Source organism: Crotalus tigris, unplaced genomic scaffold, assembly GCF_016545835.1.
Source record: "Crotalus tigris isolate CLP2741 ecotype Arizona unplaced genomic scaffold, ASM1654583v1 scf7180000017933.3771270, whole genome shotgun sequence".
Lineage (NCBI taxonomy): Eukaryota > Metazoa > Chordata > Lepidosauria > Squamata > Viperidae > Crotalus > Crotalus tigris.
The window spans coordinates 2,083,811-2,105,209 of NW_024096726.1; the positions used below are offsets into that span (position 1 = coordinate 2,083,811).

Genomic DNA, 21,399 nt, shown 5'->3' on the forward strand with positions numbered 1-21,399 from the left:
GAAAGAGGGAGAAGGAAAGGCAGTCTCTTTCCCATTTTGCACAGAAGAAGAAATGGAGAACAAACCCAAAGCACACATCAATAAGAATAGAACAAGAACAAAGTTGAAAAAGTTAAAAAGATGGAAGCCTAAATCATTAATAGGAATTTGGTGTAAATTCAAACCCTTAGAAACAGTCATTCACTCTTTTTATAAAATGACTGCATGGAATCGTAACTCTTCTGAAGTTCACTTAAAATACCATCCTTCACAATTTTTCTCATGCAAACACTTGGAACTAAAAAATAGCAGGATTGCTAAATAAAATCAAATTGATAGTCCTGAATGGAAACATTAAGGAATCAGTTAAGAAGACAGTTAAATAGAAAGCACAGAAAGAGCATGTAATTACTAGCAATGTGCCTTTAAGATTTTCATCCATCCAAGAAAAATCAGTGCAGTCTCCTAAGATAAGAAATGTGCAACATATTATTTTAATTCTTTTCATACGCAATACAGGATATGAACCAATATTACACAAATTAGCCTATGTAATGTAGGCTCTAGGCTTTCTGGCTACAGAATAAAGAATAAATATTGGATTCTATAGATTCTTGCAGACAAAAAAAGTTTATTGGAGGGAGGGAGGGAGGGAGGGAGGGAGGGAGGGAGGAAGGGAGGAAGGAAGGAAGGAAGGAAGGAAGGAAGGAAGGAAGGAAGGAAGGAAGGAAGGAAGGAAGGAAGGAAGGAGGGTTAATAGTGGGGTATTTTTCAAAGTACCAATGTGTTTCAGACATGCTAGCTTACATTAAATCTGGGATAAAAAAATTCTCTAATTTTTAAATGTAAAGCCATTGGGAATAAGAGCTGTTGCATGTTTTACTTCATTGGAAAAGACAATGGGAATAAATCCTGGTGTTTTAGTTCTAAGTAACTATATGGAATTGCACTACTAATATTTAATATCAATCTATTTATTGGAATATTATCCATGAAATAAAGTCAAAGTATGCAAGGAATAAATAATTTTGAAAGTAGTAGTTGTGACAATAAACATTTGGAAAAGAACTGCCTACATTTTTACAAATAATGCAAAGTATTAGACAGAAGTATTTGACTTTAAAGATGGAATAATTTAGATTAATACATAAACTGATTTAGATACAACAATGGAAAATAAATTACCCTGGGCTCAGGACTTAGAAGAGAGAAAGGGAATGCATCATTAGAACCAATCTGAAAGACTGCTTTTACGGATTCATTAAGACATCACATTTTCCACCAAAGAAATGAGAAAATTTGTTTATTCCACCATTTCTTCCTATGAATAGCAAATTATAATGCATGAGTATGCTACTGTTATAAACATTAGCAACAGAAATTCATGCGGATATGAGCCTTAAGTTAGACTACTGCAGTTTACTCTCAACTCGGTCATCTTGAGAGACTATATCGAAACTGCAGTTGGTGTAGAATGCAACTCCTGAGACGATGGAAAGTGAAAGCTGCTACAGCTGTGTTATTCCATATACTAAGACACTGAATGGGTTATCTACAGTCTCCATATACAATTCAAAATATTGATTTTGACTTTTAATGCCCTCAATGGCTTGGCTCCTAGCTATCTGCAGGAATGCCTTTTTCAGGTAGAGCTATCCTATCCAATAGTTCATCCCATCTAGAGATATTATCTATACCCAGTATGTAAGAATTTACATCCATCGGGGTCCAAAGGTCAAGTGTCTCTGTCATGGTCTCTATGACCTCTTAGAAATGAGATTTGTTTCAACATACCTCCATAAAGTAGCAAAAAGTGAATTATTTTGTAGGGGGTTGCAGCTATATAGCATTCACAAAGACCAATGGAGGTGAGGTTTGAACTGTATATTATATTGATATTGTGTTTTTTAAACAGTTTTCATTTTCATTGACTGCTCTATTTTTATTCAATCTATTTTTTTTTATTGGTAAATTTAGCCATGCAATTCACATAAATAACTCTGAGTGACATACAAAGCTAAATACACTAAAACAATACAACAAAACACTGATAGTCCTTGACTTGCCACAGTTCAATTAGTGACCATTCAAAGTTACAATGGCACTGAAAAAAATGACTTACGACCATTTTCCACACTTATGACGATGCAGCAATCCCATGGTCATATGATTAAAATTCAGGCGCTGGACAACTGGCATGTATTTATGACAGTTGCAGTTTCCCGGGATCATGTGATCACCTTTTGCAACCTTCTGACCAGCAAAGTCAATGGGGAAGCCAGATTCGCTTAACAATTGTGTTACTAACTTAACAACTACAGTGATTCACTTAACAACTGTGGCAAGAAAGGTTGTAAAATGGGGCAAAAATTCACTTAACAAATGTCTCACTTAGCAACATAAATGTTGGGCTCAATTGTGGTCGTAAGTCAAGGACTACCTGTAACCCAATAACATTTTTTTAAAAAAAAACCCATACACCAGCAAGGGAGTGCATTCTATTCCCCTAGCAATACAACCACTTAGCAGGTCCCATTCCCATGTCATGGGATCCCCAGACCAGATGCAAGCCAAGTTTTCAGGCTCTTCTGGAAGACCAGCAAGATCAGAGTTAACCCGGCCCTAGGAGCAATGATCTTCCAGAGAATTATGTACTGTGGCAGAAAAAATGCTACCTTCTAGTCTCCCATCAGATACATTGTTTTGTGGATGCGGCCTGCAACATGCCTTTCTTTTATTATGTACTAGTTTTTATATTTTACTGTTCTAAACTGTTAGTCTGAAGGTTCACCGTATATATCATGGGCAAATGGTCAGGGAGCCTAACTCATCTATCTCTATTTTTATCTTCGGGATCACAAATGATTTGAACATTTATATCTGTGAAATATGGAGCACGTAATTTATTTTACTAATCAATAATACACAACTTTCTAGAGAATAATTTAGCATACATATTTTATGATGAAGTTAGAATTATGTATTCATTGCAGGTAATTCAATGGAACTTACTTCAATCCATAAAATATATACACTGGTAAAATGTAATATCACCTAATTAACCACCATAGTAATTAAACCTTTGGGACTATATTATAGATAAATAAATCTATTATCTCTTCTGGAGGCACTCTGCCTGACTTTTCACTTGGGTGCAGTTTGTGGGTTGGCATTATACACATACATAATAAAACCAACAAACTACTTTGCAATTGGAAGAACTGTGGTTTAGGTTTATGATTATTTATGTAACATAAAGTAAGCACATTCAATGTGAATTACAGTTTCTGAAACAAAATGAAGGAAGATAGCCATGTAGCTACCTTAAATCACTTTTCCATTGTAAAACACTTAGCCAAAATATTTAGGGTTATATATATATAATGTAACATCTAATTCTGTTTGGAAAGCAGAATACAAATATGGATGGCATATATTTTTGACTTTTTTAAATTAAACATACTTCCAACCACAATATACCATCTCTTATGTGAATTATTAATTTGTTTCAAGTAGATAAAATGTATTTTTACCTACTTGCTTTTTTCTGATAGGATTCTTTTGGCAGTGGAAAAAATCCTATTGCAAAATAAATTGATATTTCCACCCGCTTTTTACAATCATTTTTGGACTTAATCTTTTTGTACTGAAGAACACCAAATAAGCTAAGAACACTGAATTAGATACATTCAGAGTTAATAAATTCATATGTACAATACTTATAAAACTCAGCATTATATGTTTCTGGGTTTTAATGTTAAGCCAGAGTACTAAATACTATACTAACTAATATCAACAGAGCCTAAATCTAACTATAGGTTGAAATAATTTTCCAAATACAGTCAAACTAAAGCAAATTGTGTTAAAACTAATCCAATTCCTGATGATGATAAACAGGAAAAAAATATTGCATATGCAACAAGGGTAAAAGTTTAGAGTTGTGTAGACTACTATTGCAGAATTTGAGAAACCATCCACTTTATGTAATGAGCTTTTTAAAACATGCTACATAATATTTATAAATACATTATTCTAACCATAGAATTAGAATTTGTCAGGTAATTTGCCAGTTCAGGGCCCAGTCAAGGAAAAGAAAAGTCCAAAACCTATTGTTTTGCAAAATCTACACAAAGACATTTAAGATATTGTTTCAGTTGCAGATTTTTCCAATGAATCAGAAAATCAACTAGCTTCTTTTATGACATCTTTTCAAGAAAATATCAAGACTATATTAAAAAAATGGTACAGAGATGTTTCAATTCTATTTTTTCATTAAATATAAAGGGAGACCTATAATCTTTAAAATATATATCTCAAAAGGCAACATATCTGGTTGCTTAAAAGAAACTATATATTCTGCAAATAGTAAATTTACCTTAAAGGAATATTTGCGATTTATATGCTCTTCAGGTCCCACAGATGAAATTACATAACTAGGTAATGGTATACTTCCAAGAACAGATTCTTCTCTGCTGTCTTTTGAATGAAAGAAATAATCAAGTTTTAATTTTTAAAAAATTAAAACACAATATACTTACAGCAAAACTAACTGCTTGGTCCAAAAACTTAACTATAGTAAGTGAAGGACTTATCTGGTTGATCCCAGGTGATTGAGTAAAAATACATACACATGATAGTTTCAACAGATGATCAGTAGAACAGGAGGTACTAAATGTTCAGTAGACCCAAATGCTATCTTCCAGTTGAGACAATGAGTATTATAAAAACTAAAGAGTGGTTACAATATAGTGGGGAAGCACATGTATGCATGCAGAAGGCCCTAGGTTCAATCTTTGGCATTTCCGATAAAAAATAATGAATTGAGAGCTAGAAAAAAATATTATCTAACCCTCTATAAAGAAGATTCCAATTTCTGCCCATATTGCTAAATATTCTGCAAATACATTGTAGTATATAATTCAATGTAAATCACTTCCCAACAATATCAAAAAATATAATTCAATGTCCTGTTTCCAACAGTGTTCAGTTCATCCTGCAAAGCTTAAACCAGAGAATGGAATAATAATTTTTCAGCTTGGAATTGTCTCTCCTTCTCTACTAAATTTCATATCAATTCAAATTCCCTGATCATGTCAATAATTGTAGAGCTGACATATGAGAGAAATGAAGTATGTATGAAAAACACAAACTGATGCATTAAGTGTCCACTTCACATTTAAATAAGAAGATCAAGGCCTTTGTACGTTTCAGTTTGCTCTAATTATGCATTCTTCACTTGGACCACGCAACATTGTTCACAAGGTTAAAAGTATTCAAAAGAAAAAGAGTGCTAGTGAAGATGTATGCGATGCCTGAATAAATAAACAGTAATTCTTACTTTCTCTATGTGAGAAGTATATATAACAATTGATCTGTCAGTGCAATATCAGAAATGCATGCTTATAAAATGCAACAGCCATTAAGGATAACCTTCCCTCAAATATCATATTCAGCCAAACAAAAGATAAACCTAAATTCCAAAAGGAGTAGATGGGGGGAAAAAATGTAAGCATATCTTTTGTGTCGCTTGTGCAAAAAATCTTGTGCCCACTTGGTCAACTCAGGTTTGCCAACCAGAAGCCAACTTGGAGATTCCTTCTGCCAACAAATGTGAGTATATGACACACCAGTAAGCATGTATCTATAATTGTTAAAAAATCTCAGTATAAAAAAGGGAAAGGCTAGAATAAAACCAGTATTAAATAAATTAATAACTAAAATAAAATGAATTGCCTAAGAAATATGTTGTACATTAATGAATCCACATCTGAATATACTAACCTTTCTCTTTCAAACCACTCTCACAAAAGAATAATAAAATAATGCACCTAATTTCTGTTGTTTCTGCAGGAAGAATAAAGAGGGGAAAATGGATGTGGATTAAGCAATGGATGAGGAAAAGGAGAAGGGGCTGAGCAGGGAAGGAAAAACTAAGGAAAGAAGCCCTGTTTGTACTTTACAAAAAGTTAAATCCGTTAGATAAGGAATTCTTCTCAAGCCATTCTTCAGGCTTACTTTAATAATAGCTGTACTCATTTGCATCTCTACTATTTTTAATAGCTGTCTTTTATTCTTAAGGAATGCAGCATAGCATTCTAAAATAACTGGTAAAAATTGGGGGGAAAGCTTCCTATTCATATATGGTAAATATGATAAGTGGGAAATAAAAAGCTGATTTCCATATTGTCCAGAGACAATTATTATTTTTATTTTAAGCAACAGACACAATATGCAGTTAGTTCTCAGTTGCAGAAATATTTTTAAACAAAGATTTATATTCACTAACCTTTGTAATAAAATAAACAGTAATCTGCCAGCACAAACCACCTTCTTTTCCATAATCTCATCCCAGAGCTATCCTGAAACACAAATGACAATATGTATCTGGTAAAAACTTACAGTAAAATAACACAAAAATATACTAAATAAAATTTGGAATGACTATGTGTCTCTTTAATATATGAAAATGTGCTAAAAAAAGAGCCAGCTATCATAGCATATCATAATCAAGCCTACTTCTGAATATTTTACAGCTCTTCTAGAAGGTAGGTAAAGTTAGAAATTAGCATAAAGAAGTTAGCATACTGGAAGAGCAGGTATCTTGTTAGAAATGATTAATGCACATGTAGTAGACATGGAGAAGACCCCCGTATGATATGCTTTGTCCCACTTTTGTTCTACTGTAACTTCAAACCCGTAAATTTGTTAATCTATCATTATGAATATCAGCATGATTTAACAGCAGGAAAATACTTCTTAATTATATAGTACATCCCCAAAGTGGAATTTATCACTATGAAGAATTTTGGGTTTACCAACATGGGATGTAATAAAAAAAAGGGTACCCTTCAGCATGACCCCAGATTTACAGTTTTGGATTGATGATGTGTGTGAACTGACTCTACTGGTGTAATAGAAAGATTGATCAGAAAGATTCAGTGTGATTAAAGTTTAATGATGTGTTTAAAAATGGGTTGAATGATTTTCCTCATAGTTATTATAATACACTTTTCTCATTTCCTTTTTTATCTTTTCTTGGTTAGTTAATTTCTTCTTTTATCCCCTTTTCTTTGTAAATCAAAGCAACTTTTTTAAAATATATATATAATACTCACTTGTTTGTGAAGCCAGCCTCTGACCACAACAGGAATATTAGGGTTTCTCTTTATAGCTTGATCCCTTTTCCCAAAGCTATGAACCTTATTGCTAGATTTTCCTAACTAAAAAAAAAGCATATATAAGATAAACAAGTACAAACTATATTTAGGATTAACTCCAAAGAAACAGTGGAATAATACAAGAATTTATATTCTGCTATTGATTGTGTAATTTACACTAATAGTTGACTAACTATTAACAAAATAATCAGCAGAAGCAAACATTTGACAACATCATAATAATGAACTATTGAATTACAAATTCACAACTTTTCAGTCCTTCAAATCCTATTGCTTGATCTCTGCAAACTGGGAGGTAGTAAAGAGAAAACTGCTGTACAGCTAGTCCTTGACTTACAATTTCAATTCATCCCAAATTTTCCATTCCTGAGCAAGACAGCTAAAGGGATTTTGCCCTGTTTTATGACCTTTCTTGACATAGCTGTGTGTCAACAACATCACTGCAGTTGTTAAGTTAGTTGTTAAGTTAGTAATACGGTTAAGTGAATCTGCACATATTTATTTATACTTAGGTCTCTGCTAGTTTTCTGTTTTAATATTCACGTGAACCTACAGAATAATGCTTCAGTAAGATTAGAACAAAGGCACTTTGGGATACAAAAGCTGTAGATGACCAGACTGAGCTTGAGGGAGGGATCAAGCATGTGATCAGTCTCAAATCCCTTTGTACCAGAAAAGATCTAAGTCCAAGTTACTTTGAACTTGTTGATTTTTATTTACCACCAATCTGCTTTGATCTTTAGTAGTTCAAATCAGTGCAGGGAGTCTTAACATTCAATAAATCTGTATTGATTTGAACTGCTTTTTCTCCTGATCTCCTGCACTTGACAAAGTCCTGATATAAACTTTCATTCATCAATGAAAAAGAACAAGCTAAATACAAAAGTGCCATAATTGGCTATTTGATACTATAGTAGAATTTTCTTGGGAGCATTTTCAAGTTATTTTGGGATTTATAGTTGGGTTTGTAAGAATAAAATATAAAAATATTCAGTTTACTATTTTTCTACATCTGTTTGTCTTGCATAATAAGTAAGTTATTCTTATTTTTGTATTAACCATTTTCATTAAAATATTTACTCTCTGGGGTATAAAACAGTGTTTTCCTAGAAGTGTTTACATTAAGCTTCCCACCACATAAGAGATGCCTTTAAGACTAATGATTTAGATTTTTTTCATACAATTACAATGTTCAGCAAATAAACTGTTAAGTCCAAGCACCAAACTATATTTTAAACAAATGCTTAGCACAAGAGCACAACAGCAATGCACACTTAGGATCAACCCCCTACACATCTTTAAGAACACAGAAAATAGGTAAGAGGGATATGTCTAATTCAAATCTAAATGCATCCATGAATTTCTTCTATGGATTTAATATTGGCACAATGTCCCCCAATACAGTTCATTCTCTTAATATGCTTAATTTTTCAAATTTAATTAAAAACTCAAATTTACCTTGGATCCAAGTTTTGTATCTGTAGTGGATGTAGTTACTGCAGTAGATGTTTCACTGACCATACTTGAAGGTCTTTGGTTTATCTGATGTTTGGACATATGTGAATTATGCCTAAAAGTAAGAAATCACAATTTAATTCATTTTTAGTCTTTTTTTTTAAAACAGTGGAACTAGGATAAAGTAATGCTGCAAACTTTCCCTTGTTTCTAGCTCACCAGTTCAGTAAATAGCTTAAGCCAGATAAAAAATCATTCATATCATTAAAAAAGGTAAAACCTTCAAATCAAATTTTACTCCTGATGGGTTACAGACCATGTAGCTTTTTTAGCAGCGATACAGTGGCTGGCTATTATGCAAGGTTTTTTTTTAACCTTATCTTACAGACCTGGAATCCTCTGGAAGTCTTTTAATTCTCTTAATATTTACATCCTAATTAGTCCCGTCCAAGTTCCCCAAAAGCTAATCAGGTGATGCTGTGTAATTGCTTAATTGGCTTTGAAAAAGGAAAGTATATAGTCTTGGGAATGTAATCCAGATTAGGCCTGCCATAGAAGCAAAGACTGCAACTTTCCCATCAAAATCTAAATTTAAAATGAAGTCTGCATTCTCCAATTTCCTTTCTAAAAGTTTTTTATAGAATTAGCACAATAAATACAGTCCTCAACTTACAACTATTTGTTGAACAATGGTTTAAAGCTGTGATGGTCTTGTAAAAAGTGATCTATGATCCATCCTCGAAGTTACAACCATCATACCACCTGCACGGTCATGTGGTTGCAATTAGGACACTTGGTAAGTGGCTTGCATTTACAATGGTTACAGCATTTTGCATAGTCATGTGATCATGATTTGTGACCTCCCCAGATGATTTCTCACAAGCAAAATCAATTGGAGAAGCTGGATTTATTTAACAACCATACTGTATGAGTCACTTAACGACCACGTGATTTGTTTAACAACCATCTGATTTCTTATTGATTGTGGTAGAAAAAATGAATTTGATCGTATGAAGACTTGCATTTTAAATCTTCAAGCAACAGCACAGGTTGCAAAAGAAAAGATGAGACTTAAATTAGCAACATGACAGAATTTTCTGTTGAAGATTATGGCTAAATGAAGTCATAAAATATTGCTGCCCTGAAATCTGACCAGTCTTATCTAGCTTAACACAGACAAATAAAAGGTCTGACAAACATAATGTCCAGAATGTTTCCATTGTTGTCACTGATATTTAATCAAGGAATACATAAAAACAGACAACTAAAACAATTATTGGGTCATTGTTCATTATTTCTCTTATAAAAGACCAAACTATCAGGAGAAAGCAGCGAGTGAAACCATAACAATGAATTTCATGGTTTCACTCAAGACAAGAGAAGATTAACTGCCATCTATCTTCAATTTAATGTTTTTTTCAGGACTCAATAATTTAACTGATTGTATATTTTAAGAATATGGGGTTTTTTTAAATGCAAAATTTATTTTTCCACATGTATAAAGCATCTGATTAAAGGTATAAATCCTTTTAAAATATCCCAAATATAATAATGTACATGAACAATACTGAAATAAGGATGAAATATTATTATGTTCACAGCATTTTTGAACTGACGGTCTGGTACACTTAATAAGTGTTATAACATCTTTTGCTATATAACATCTGTTTTCTTATGTGTGTATCTGAGGAAAATATTTTAATGTTTTACGTAAAGAGTTGCATTTTCTTTGCTTCTATCTTTGTTTTAGCACAAATCAATATTCTGAAGACTTTCTTTTTTTTCCTTGCTAACTTGTGCACTTTTTGAAAAGGGGTATACAACTCTTTTCAGGCTGAGGGGTTTACCTTGAACAGCATTGTGAGAAATGCAGTGGGAAGATTGCCAAGACAAAGAACTGAAAAGGGCTAGAATTTCATTGTCATTCAATAAATTAAATGATATATGTATTATTATTCATATGTATCTAATAATTTTCCACTTGTCACAATAAAAAATGTAATTCAGCCTCAGTTTTTTAACGGAGGAAAGCGTTTTTATTTTTGGAGCCTGGGATGAAAGAGCATACAATAGGAAAAAATTGTTCCATCATTCATTCATAAGCAATTGGAATGAAACAACAGTAGACACTAATAGGCAGTTATAGCATAAGCTTGTAGAACTTCAACTACTAATTAGAGGTTAAGAATAGTTATTAGATGTATAAGGCAAATCAATCTACTTACTCCTCTTGTAAAATGAACTCCAAGTTTTCTGGGGAAACCTGGCCAGTCACTGGATGTTTAAATGTGGTAATTTGGTGGTTGTGGCTGAAAGGAAATTCAAAATCTAATTCAATACCAAAGTAAGCACAAATAACATAAAATAACATTTTACAAAAATCTTATTACACTTGAATGGCTTCTGCTTTCTACAAGCATGTTTTTTGCAATAAGCTGAGAGATACCAGTAGTTTCCTGAATGTATTACAGATATACTATTTATTTCAATCTATAATAAGAATCCATTTATGTTCACACTTCTGATATTTAAGAAAAATAAGCAATGTATATTTCTATACTCGCTTTCAAAAACACTGCTTTTGTTTCTGAAAGATTAAATTATTAACATTTGTTTCTCCTAAATCTTTGGAGTTGCATTTGCTGCACAGTGCAGCAGGTGTCCTCATCCTATGGCTTCAGGGAATCCTCCCTAGTCTATGATTGGTCAGTAAATAATGGCAAGACTTGGAGTGCTGAATGGTTCAGTAGCAAAAAAAAAAAAAAAAAAAAAAGGCAAAGGGCATCATTCTGTGGGATAGAAGAGACTGATGGGAGGGCAGGAACAGCACCAAGGATTGTTGAGTTGACTTCTGGAGAAAGAAGGAGGGCAATATCACAAAAGGCAACCACCTCTTCCACAGTTCCAGCAGGAACATTGCAAAATGCTCTATTTTTGCTGTGTTTTTTCAAGAGCAGCAGTTGAGGTGATTAACTTTCAAAATTAATTGGATCAGGACCAATGGAAGTGCCAAGGCACTGTGGGAACATAGGACTCTCCACTGGACTTTATTGTTGGACAGACTTCACTGCTGGACTTCATAAAGCAGATTTAAATGAACAATGACAACCACAGTTCCAAGGCTCTTTAAAAAAGAAAGGAAAACCTGCACACCATTCAGTTAAATTCACAATACTTGCACATGCTTACTGGGAAGAGTAAGTTTCAAACTGATTTTAGTGTAGGTAACAAACTGCAAATGACAAGGCAGAAGAACAGGGAAGAGCCCAGGGTTGTATTTAAAACCAATTTTTTGTCTAACCCCCTGCAAAGAGGGGCCATCTTGGATTTGGACTCATTTTCCTAATTGTTGCATACAGTAAATAACATAATAAGGCTGGTAGGTTATTGCATTGTTCTGCAGTGTGGAATGTTTGCTGTCCACTGAGCTTGGTTGTTTCCTTGAAGACATTTCAAGCACTGATGATATTAACTAATTGGGTAATGAAATATCTACAATCAAACAACCAATTTCAGAAAGCATCAAGAACTCGTATAGTTCAACCCTGAGCTACAGATACTCTCTGCTGTTAGGATCATCCTGAAATCTTACAGAAGGTCTGCCACCACTCAATTCTTTAAAAATTGTTGCACTTCCACTTCACAATCACATTTTCTTTGTTTACTTACAATCTTGTCACAATTCTATATCACTACCTGTAGCATGATTAGTACTTTCACGTTATCCGAGATAACTGGAAAGTTGCTATGTACACCAAGTTGTCACCGTTGCTATATTTATGTTTAATTGAATGAGTTTATTTTGCTACCATACTTGACGTGTGAGGAACAGAACACTAGCTTCTACTGCTTTACAGAAAAATACATCCACACCCGCGTCCATGTATACACAGGCACACACATACACTGCATTACGGAATTTGAACAAATATTTAAACTGGCTGAAGTTCACTCGAACAAGACATCCTTGCTTACAGAGGTCAGCTGATCTTTTCTGCCAGTAAGATGCCTTCACATTCTTTATTTTCTACCTGGTTAATTATTCATCCAAGGCTCAAGGTTAACTGTGCGTTATTGAAGACTAGGATCTAATCAGCTGGAATACAATTATTCAGAGAAAAAGGTTTAGAGCCGATTGTGCAAATCCATGTTTGACAGGTTAACTCCTCTGTGAGCATAAACCCGTTGTTTGCATTTAATATATATTTCCACATCCCTTTTATCGCTTAACTAAAATTTGGTATCCATCTAAAATGATTTATAAAAATGTACATAGAAATATGAGTAGAAATATGAAATTAGATCCATTATGCTGAATTCACAGAATTAAAAGCAAAGTGTTGCAAGTTTATCCATTTAAAGTACTGAAATATAGGTTGGTTGTTTAGAATAAATTAATTCTATTCTAATAAAGGATATTTTATATATCAATATTCCAATAATAAAATAGTTTTGAATTATAACTATTTTATAGAGTCAAGTTCTAACACACTATTTTAAGCAAGTTCAATTGTTTGAATGGAAATTCTCTTTCTTTTGACATTTCCTTCTTCAAACAGAAAACACCTATGTTATATGCAGTGTATACAGTGTTCTTAGATTTTTAGTTATTTGCACCAAGACCATATTCAGAATCCCTTTGGCCAGTGTTTTAATCTTCACCACAACACAGACCAATCAGTAAAGAAAGCCAAAACTTATTATGTTTAAACTTCCAAATACATTTTTCTTTAAGGTGTCACAAAAATCTTCACTGTCTTCATTTCTATTAATAAAATACACCCAGGCAGAATTGCCTCATCATTTTTGATTTAGCTTTCCAAAACCAGCCTCTAACTACTCGTATAATTTAAAAGCAATTATTTATTATTACAGTACTTAAAATTATTTATTATGTCTTTATTATCATAAAGTAATAAACCTCACCCATAAGCCTACTGCATACCTATTTCTGAAATATTGCTTCTACATTTGCCTGCAGTAGTGATTACAAAACTCAATCCGATGTTTACGTCTTAACATATTTGTAGTATAAATAAAAACATATTTGTGTAACTACTATTTTAAATGCTTTATTCCTGTTCATGCTAAAACACATGAAAAGCTAACACTGCTAGCAAACAGATGTTTTGGAATTAGGAATTCAAGACCACCTAACCATGCCTGACAGAAATATATTAAAGATTCATTTTTAAGGCCCATCTGGGATAGTGGCAGCTGAAAACTAACAATGTTGCTAGGTTTTGAATATTTTAAGGACAGTAACTTTGGGTATTAGTATTAGCAGCTGATGCCTGCTTGTAGCCTTTCTATTGCAGCTACAAAGCTATGTGTTTATCTTTCATAACAATAGGTTGCACAGCACTAATTTTGTTACTTCAAGGAATCTGGCTTGAAGTGTTATTCATGAATGTGCTAAAATATCATTTTAACAACATACATTTAAAACACCACCTCTGTATTCTCAATTCTCTTGTGAAAGAGTGTAGATTAGCATCATTTAGTATGTTGGTATCATTTTGTGCCTTCAGTCTTAGATAACTTATTTTCAATGTTCACTTTTTAATATTTCATCTTCTTTCCACTCTGCAATTTACTTCAGGCATGCACAGTGGTTACTCAAAAGGTATACACATACAAACACACACACACACACACACTTACTGAATGCCTCAGATGCCATGTTATGTCTATATCTACAAAGATCAGAATAATGCCGACTATAGTCTTCTTTATGACATTCTGAGGGAGGTAAAGTTGACTTTGAAGTAGCAGGATAGAAACAGCACTGATACTTTTGAGCCTTGGTGTTAGAGATGACTTGAAAATACCTCAAGAATAGCCAAGAAAACAAACAAATAAATCGTTGAACAATTCAACCCAAAAGTTTGACTAGAAACACAAATGATCAGGGTCAAAATGTCATAATTTGGGCACATAATGCGAAGATCTATCTCTCTGGAGAAGTCTGGGAAACACAGAAGTAAAGAGAAGAGGATAATCAGCAAGGGTGGAAGGACTGTTTCCCTCTCTGATAGCCAGTTTGATATAATGATTTAAGGCAGTGTTTCCCAAACTTGACAATTTTAAGGCATGAGGACTTCAACTCCCAGAATTCCACAGCCAGCAACGCTGGCTGTGGAATTCTGGGAGTTGAAGTCCACATGCCTTAAAATTGTCAAGTTTGGAAAACACTGATTTAAGGCATCAAGATGGAAACCAGGAGACTGTGAGTACTACTGTAGTCTACCTCAGGTAAAAAATTAACTGATGATTTTGGGCCATTGAATCTCTCTCAGAGCTAAGAAGAAGGCAATAGCAATCTACTTCTGAAAATTTTGCCAAGAAAACCGAAGGGGCTAATCCAGACAATTAACAGAGTCAACATTATCTCAAAGGCTATATATGACCCATCATACAATGCTTTTGACAAAAAAAAGTTATATGAGCACTTTGCTGAGAATTATTGCACTGCAAATTATCTACTTTATTATCTGGCAATTAAGTGAATAATACATAACCATTTCTTCTGTTCTCCAGATTCAAAAAAAAAAAATTTGCAAAAGATTTTTAAAAAAACAGGAAATGGGAACTCAATGTTATTTTGGGAAATCCAGTGGCATTTTTAGAGTTCTGCTCTGAAAAGGTATTCATTCTTCTAAGCCTTGTTTCCAGAATAATTTACATTTTGCACCCATTATTTTGGTGCATTGCTGCATAGAAAGGAATCATTCTGAACTGTGCCAACTGGTGTATCCTTGGGGATCGTGAACTGGTCATGCTTCCCTCTTTAACCAGTTTAAAAGAGCATCCTAAATTAATTTATCAGAACTATTATTACACAGATGAAAATTTCAATTAAGTTATTCAGATAAATAAATCATATCTAGAAAGGTTATACTTTTTTGCTGTCAGTTTTCCAGGGCAAATGGATTAGGAATAAATACCTAGTCATTATAATATTATTGATTTGTAGCTGTAGAAATGAGGTGGATTAATCTTGAAGGGCATTGTAACTGTTAAATAGAAGAATCTATAACTCATAAATATATATATATATATATATCTCCCAAATGAATGTAGTGTGCCCTACATTCAGAAGGAGGAGAAGGAGAAGGAGAAAGAGAAGAAGAAACCCTTAATTTGCTAACTACCACATTCATCAGCTATAGCCATTGTTTGCCAAATAGACATCTACCGTATATATTTACATATATAAGACAATTAGAATAGAACATTATACCACAACTTTTGGTTACTGAGACTTTTGTTATAACCTTCCAGTACTATTGCCATAAAATGTCAACTACAACCCAGGGCATTTACAGCAAAATTTGAAATGGGTTGTGTGAAATGACTACTCTTAAATCTGTGACTATTTATTACATTTGTGTTTTACACATGCAGAAGAATAGTAACTTTACCAACAGCTCATTGGATAGGCATCAAGACAGTATTCAAGAAAGGATTCATCTAAAAGATGCAAATCCAAATGATATTTTTTCACAAAACTGGGCACTTGGGACTATAGTAGTACCTTTTCTAGGATCCCATACACATATGCAACAGCTATTGTAGACGTACCCATGGCCTTTATAGCTCTTATGTAACAGAACATATTTGTAAAATGTCTTTTGTGCTAAAACATATAGGAAAGACATAGCTAGATCCTGAGCAATATTTGTAAGAGATATATTTGTAATATGTCTCTTACAAATAAATCATGTGAAGCAGGACAGAACAGAAGTGCACGATTATCTAATTCCAATAGATTTAACAGCTGAAGTAAAAATAGTGAAAGCACAATATCCTATGGCAGGTGAACAAAGACAATGAAGAATAAAATAGATTTAAGAACAGACAGTTAGCTAGCATGGAAAGCTGAAATAATTCACTCAAGTGTGGAATAATGTAAGTATAAGTCCTGATATCTATTGATGCATTTATCTCATGCACATACCACAATCAACCACATGGAACATGAAATTCCCTTATCAAATTATGCCTTAGAAATTATGGTAAAATCTTCTCAACACTTACTACAGGTATAAAATTAGGAAAAATACAGTATAATAAAAATTGGATTCCCAAAGACATTTAGACTGATTTTTAATGGATTATAAAAGGACCTTTGGATTCGCCATTCCTAAATATACTGTTATGAATGTCTGTAATATCTGCACTAATTACAACTTTTAAAAGTTCCATACATTATATTAGTAGTACCTCACTGACTATATCAATGATAATTTCTAAAAGCATCATAGAAAACAAGAATATTTTATGATCCAAATGTTTACAGATGCCATAACTAGATATTCTTATAACAAACCAAAAGCACAGATATGCCAGATATCTGATGTTTGAAATCACAAAAACATTTTTCAAAGCAGGATCCTATACATGAACATTATGCTACGTAGACAGATATATTCTATATTTTTAGAGGAGGGGCTCAAAACTGTCTTATTTGTTTCTTTAAATTTTACTATATACATTTTTATTAAATATGTACATTTTTTTCTGGTTGTTACCAATTTACTATCTCAAAATATATACCATCAACTTAGTCTCATAGACATAATGGTGATGCCTATCTTACCTACATTAAATGAGCAACTATCTGAATGTGCTGTTTATCTGGATATGGTCTGCTGGACCATATCTGGTCTTTTTGTTTCCTTCTTAGCTTTTTTAATTATCTCTTCTGAATGGCATATAAATATGGTTTATTTATATTGAGGATTCATTTGAATGCCTAGCTTCCAGGAATTTCCTACCATTTGTGGATTTACCTTTTCTAGGATGCTCATAGCTTCCCTGTTGACTATGGACAGATTCAGCCATCGTTTCAACTGAAAAATTGTGAGCATCCTAGATCAAGCTAAAACCCAAAACACTAGGAAATATGTCTCATGACATTACAACCCAAGCTTCTGTATTTCTATCACATTATCACATGAAAGTATACAGGGTGCAGAATTTATTTTGTAATGATGTGACACATATTTCTTCACTTCTCTCCCTTAACCCCTGCGGTGGATGTCCATGGTCAGAATATAATAACTGTGCAAAGAACAGATATCAGTGCAAGGAACAAGTTTAATATATGCAAATAAGAGCTCAAAGAAGTATAAAAAGAAATAAGCTACATCACAAAAATTTAAACAGAAATTTCAAAGAGGTAAAGATCCAAGTAGCTTTTAGGACATGCTTTCATGATATTGAAAGAAAGATGGAAGATGAAAACTAAGAAATATGTACAATGACTGTATATATATTTCTAACATCAAGCAAGCATGAAAAAACATATTCCTGCCAAGAATGTCAACAAACAGAGAAAAATAACAAGGCAAGAAAAGTGTGCTGGAGAAGTAAAGAGATTAATCTTGGTGAGACAATCAATGACAAACTTAGAGAAGACCACAAGGAAAAGTGTGAAAGTTGGACATTGAGAAAAAGTGACAGCCAACTGAAAAAAAATAATTTGGAGAATTAGGATTAAAGACATTACTGGAATGTCTGGATATGAATTATTGCATATGTTGGCAGAAATATGAGTTACTACTAATGAATAAGTATTTTTATTTCCTGTTAACAGAGCTATTTTAACTGCTGAACACACTACCTATCCAAAATCTGGATTTATAGTTCTGCTTATAGGGAATCAAATACTTTCAACGACCTGACTAAGTTTTCTCAAAATCAATTTACTGTAGCAGTAAATCTCAAGCTAAACATTTCACAATTGTATTGATGATTACAATTTTTGAAAGTCAAATATAAGACAATATAAGACAAAAACATGATGATTATTTTTCAAATACTTTTTTGCAATTATGGCAAAAAGTAACGATCAATGCTATTTTGTTTCAAATGTATATAAAATATCCAGGTGTACAGTACTTCTTTGCAACAACTCAATCACACTTACATTTTCAGAAATACAGGTAGATCTCGATTTACAACCCCAACCAAGCCCAACGTTTTCACTGCTAAGCAAGATAGTTGCTAAGTGAATTGTGCCCCATTTTATGATTTTTTTGCTACAGTTATTAAGCAAATCACTGCAGTTGTTAAGTGAAACATGCAGTTGTTAAGCAAATCTGGCTTCCCCCATTGACTTTGTTAGACAGAATCTGGCTGTGAAGGTTGGAAATGGTGATCACATGACTCTAGGACAGTGCAACCATCTTAAACAAATGCCAGTTGCCAACTGCGTGAATTTTGATCACATGACCATGAGGATGCAATGGTTGTTAAGTGTGAGAACCGATTATAAGTTACTTTTTTCAAGGCTGTTGTAATTTTGAACAATCACTAAATGAATAATTGGAAGTCGGGAACTATCTGTATTGAAGCTAGTGCCACCAAAAAACTTCATTAGTTATAATTAGACAAAACAGCCTCATTATCTGCTTCTTCTTTCTTGCCTGTCTCTAAAGCAGCAAAATTTTATACACAGGGGCTGTAACTCTACACAGTGTCTCATCACAATACTACAACACAGGATAAAAAAAAACAACAACCAAAGAAACTGCAGGTGGATAAAAGTACATGAAATAATAGGTCCATAACACTTTATGGGAATTGATAATACCTGTAAAGATAATACAAGACCAGAAAAGAGTTAAACAAACAAAAAAATGAAGCTAAAGTTCTGTACTAATGGAAATGAAAAGAATAATCATAGCAAGGGTAAATGAAGAAAATTATTGCAATTGAATTTATATTAAAAATTTTAAGGAAGAAAAGACCTGGGATGGAAACCAACAGAAAACGGGAGAAATTATCATTAGAATTTGGATTTTAACTTATTCCTGATTCCAAACAGCCAAATAAGAAAGAGAAAATAAGCAATTTTTTGGGAAGCCAATATAAAATATGTGCCGTTAGTGAGCAGGTGATTATGGAGCTGGGAGTTCAATACAAAAATTATAATCTCAAAAAGTTTACCATCAAACAGTGATACCAAAATTACATGTTTGATTAGTAATAGCGCTTAGACTTATATACCGCCCTATAGAGCTTTACAACAGTTTTACAAAGTCAGCATATTGCCACCAACAATCTGAGTCCTCATTTACCGACCTCAGAAGGATGGAAGGCTGAGTCAACCTTGAGCCTTAATGATCAGGATCGAATTTCAGGCAGTGGGCAGAGTTACCCTGCAATACTGCATTCTGACCATTGTGCCACCATGCCTCATTGGCTTATTATCTTTCATTAAGGCTGTTTGTGGGTGAAAACTGATTAACAGTAACAACAGTGTAGGTCTGCTTTTGTATATTTAATAAAAGCTTGATATATAAAAATTAGCAGATACAATTTTCATGGCATGTATACACTTTATCACTTCTAATTGCTGTGGATAAAGACACTGCTAAAGTATCTTTTAAACTTTGCTATTATAAGTAGCATTTTTACTTAACCAAGTTCTTCAAGAAAGTATGACACAGAAATTAGGAATTTTATCTATGCTTCTTTATTGGTAAAATAGCTACAATATTTCAAATATTCAGGTAAACTAATTCTCAAATTTAATATGAAATAAGAAGTCCATTAAACAAACATCCACATTTTTATTCAGAAAATTTTGTTCAATTGACTGTAATCATTCCTTTTAAAAAAGTATTCACTTTTATACTACCCTCAAAATATCACCATGGCAACTATACAAATCTTCTGTTAACTAGGAAGACAACAGAAATTCAATTATTGCAATTCATTTTCCAGTTCAAATGAAAATGTTTTAAAATGTTGCTAACAGTAAAATACAGCCAATATAATTAAGATTTCAGTGAAACTGCACCATGAATAAATTTACTTTATACAAATTCACTTTTACATTTTATAAAATTATGTCTATGCTATTTACCAATTAAATTTTTATTGAGATGATGTATTGTTTATTAACATATGAGGACCAAAGTACAAAGTACTCCCAGGTGCTCCTAGTAAAAAGAAAAAAAATCCTATACTTCAGAATCAATTAAATGGTAGGAAAGCACTGAAATGCTTCTTTAAAGTATATAAGGAATGTGAAAGTATATAAGGAATGTGAAAGTATATAAGGAATGTGAAAGTATATAAGGAATGTGAAAAACTTAACTGGGGAAAAGCAGGAAAACTGGAGCAAGGTAATGGTGGATTTGACATAGCCTCTTAGAAAAGAATAACAGAATTGGAAGGGATCTTGGAGGTCTTCTAGTCCAACCTCCTGCTCAAGTAGGAGACTCTATACCATTTTAGACAAATTGTTGTCCAATCTGTTCTTAAAAAGCTTCACTGATGGGGCATCCACAACTTCTGAAGGCAAGCCATTCCAAAGATTGATTGTTCTACTTGTTAGGAAATTTGTCCTTATTTCTAGAAGAAATTTCCTGACAGTTAGAACAATTAACCACTGGAACAACTTGCCTTCAGAAGTTGTGAATGCTCCAACATTGGAAGTTTTTAAGAAGAGATTGGACAACCATTTGTCTGAAATGGTACTATGGGGTTTCCTACCTGAGCAGGAGGTTGGACTAGAAGACCCCCAAGGTCCCTTCCAACTACTCTACTCTACTCTACTCTACTCTACTCTACTCTACTCTACTCTACTCTACTATTTTCTCCTTAGATGAAATGTCTTGATTCAGTTTAGATCACAGAACTCTGATGATAGACTAGATTACATAGATTTGTTCTGATACGTCACAATAAAATAGCAGTTATTCAGGGACAGGACCAGTTATTAGGTAGAAATGGAGGACTTACTATAACAATAGCAGCACAGTATTGGTGA

At 33.2% G+C, this 21,399-nt stretch overlaps 1 protein-coding gene across 11 annotated transcripts in view; it reads right to left on the reverse strand.

The window, feature by feature from the left end:
- PLEKHA7 (pleckstrin homology domain containing A7) overlaps positions 1-21,399 on the reverse strand; it is a 120,736-nt gene that overhangs the window by 48,689 nt on the left and 50,648 nt on the right. For all 11 annotated transcript variants that reach the window (XR_005556856.1, XM_039344606.1, XM_039344616.1 and 8 more), the window contains 5 exons: positions 10,838-10,921; positions 8,616-8,727; positions 7,095-7,199; positions 6,266-6,338; positions 4,355-4,455 (listed from right to left, as the gene is read on the reverse strand). Coding sequence is in view for 10 of the 11 variants with exons in the window: in XM_039344606.1 (XP_039200540.1) it covers positions 4,355-4,455; positions 6,266-6,338; positions 7,095-7,199; positions 8,616-8,727; positions 10,838-10,921 (475 nt within the window). In the remaining variant the exon portion in view is untranslated. The remainder of the gene's footprint in view (positions 1-4,354; positions 4,456-6,265; positions 6,339-7,094; positions 7,200-8,615; positions 8,728-10,837; positions 10,922-21,399) is intronic.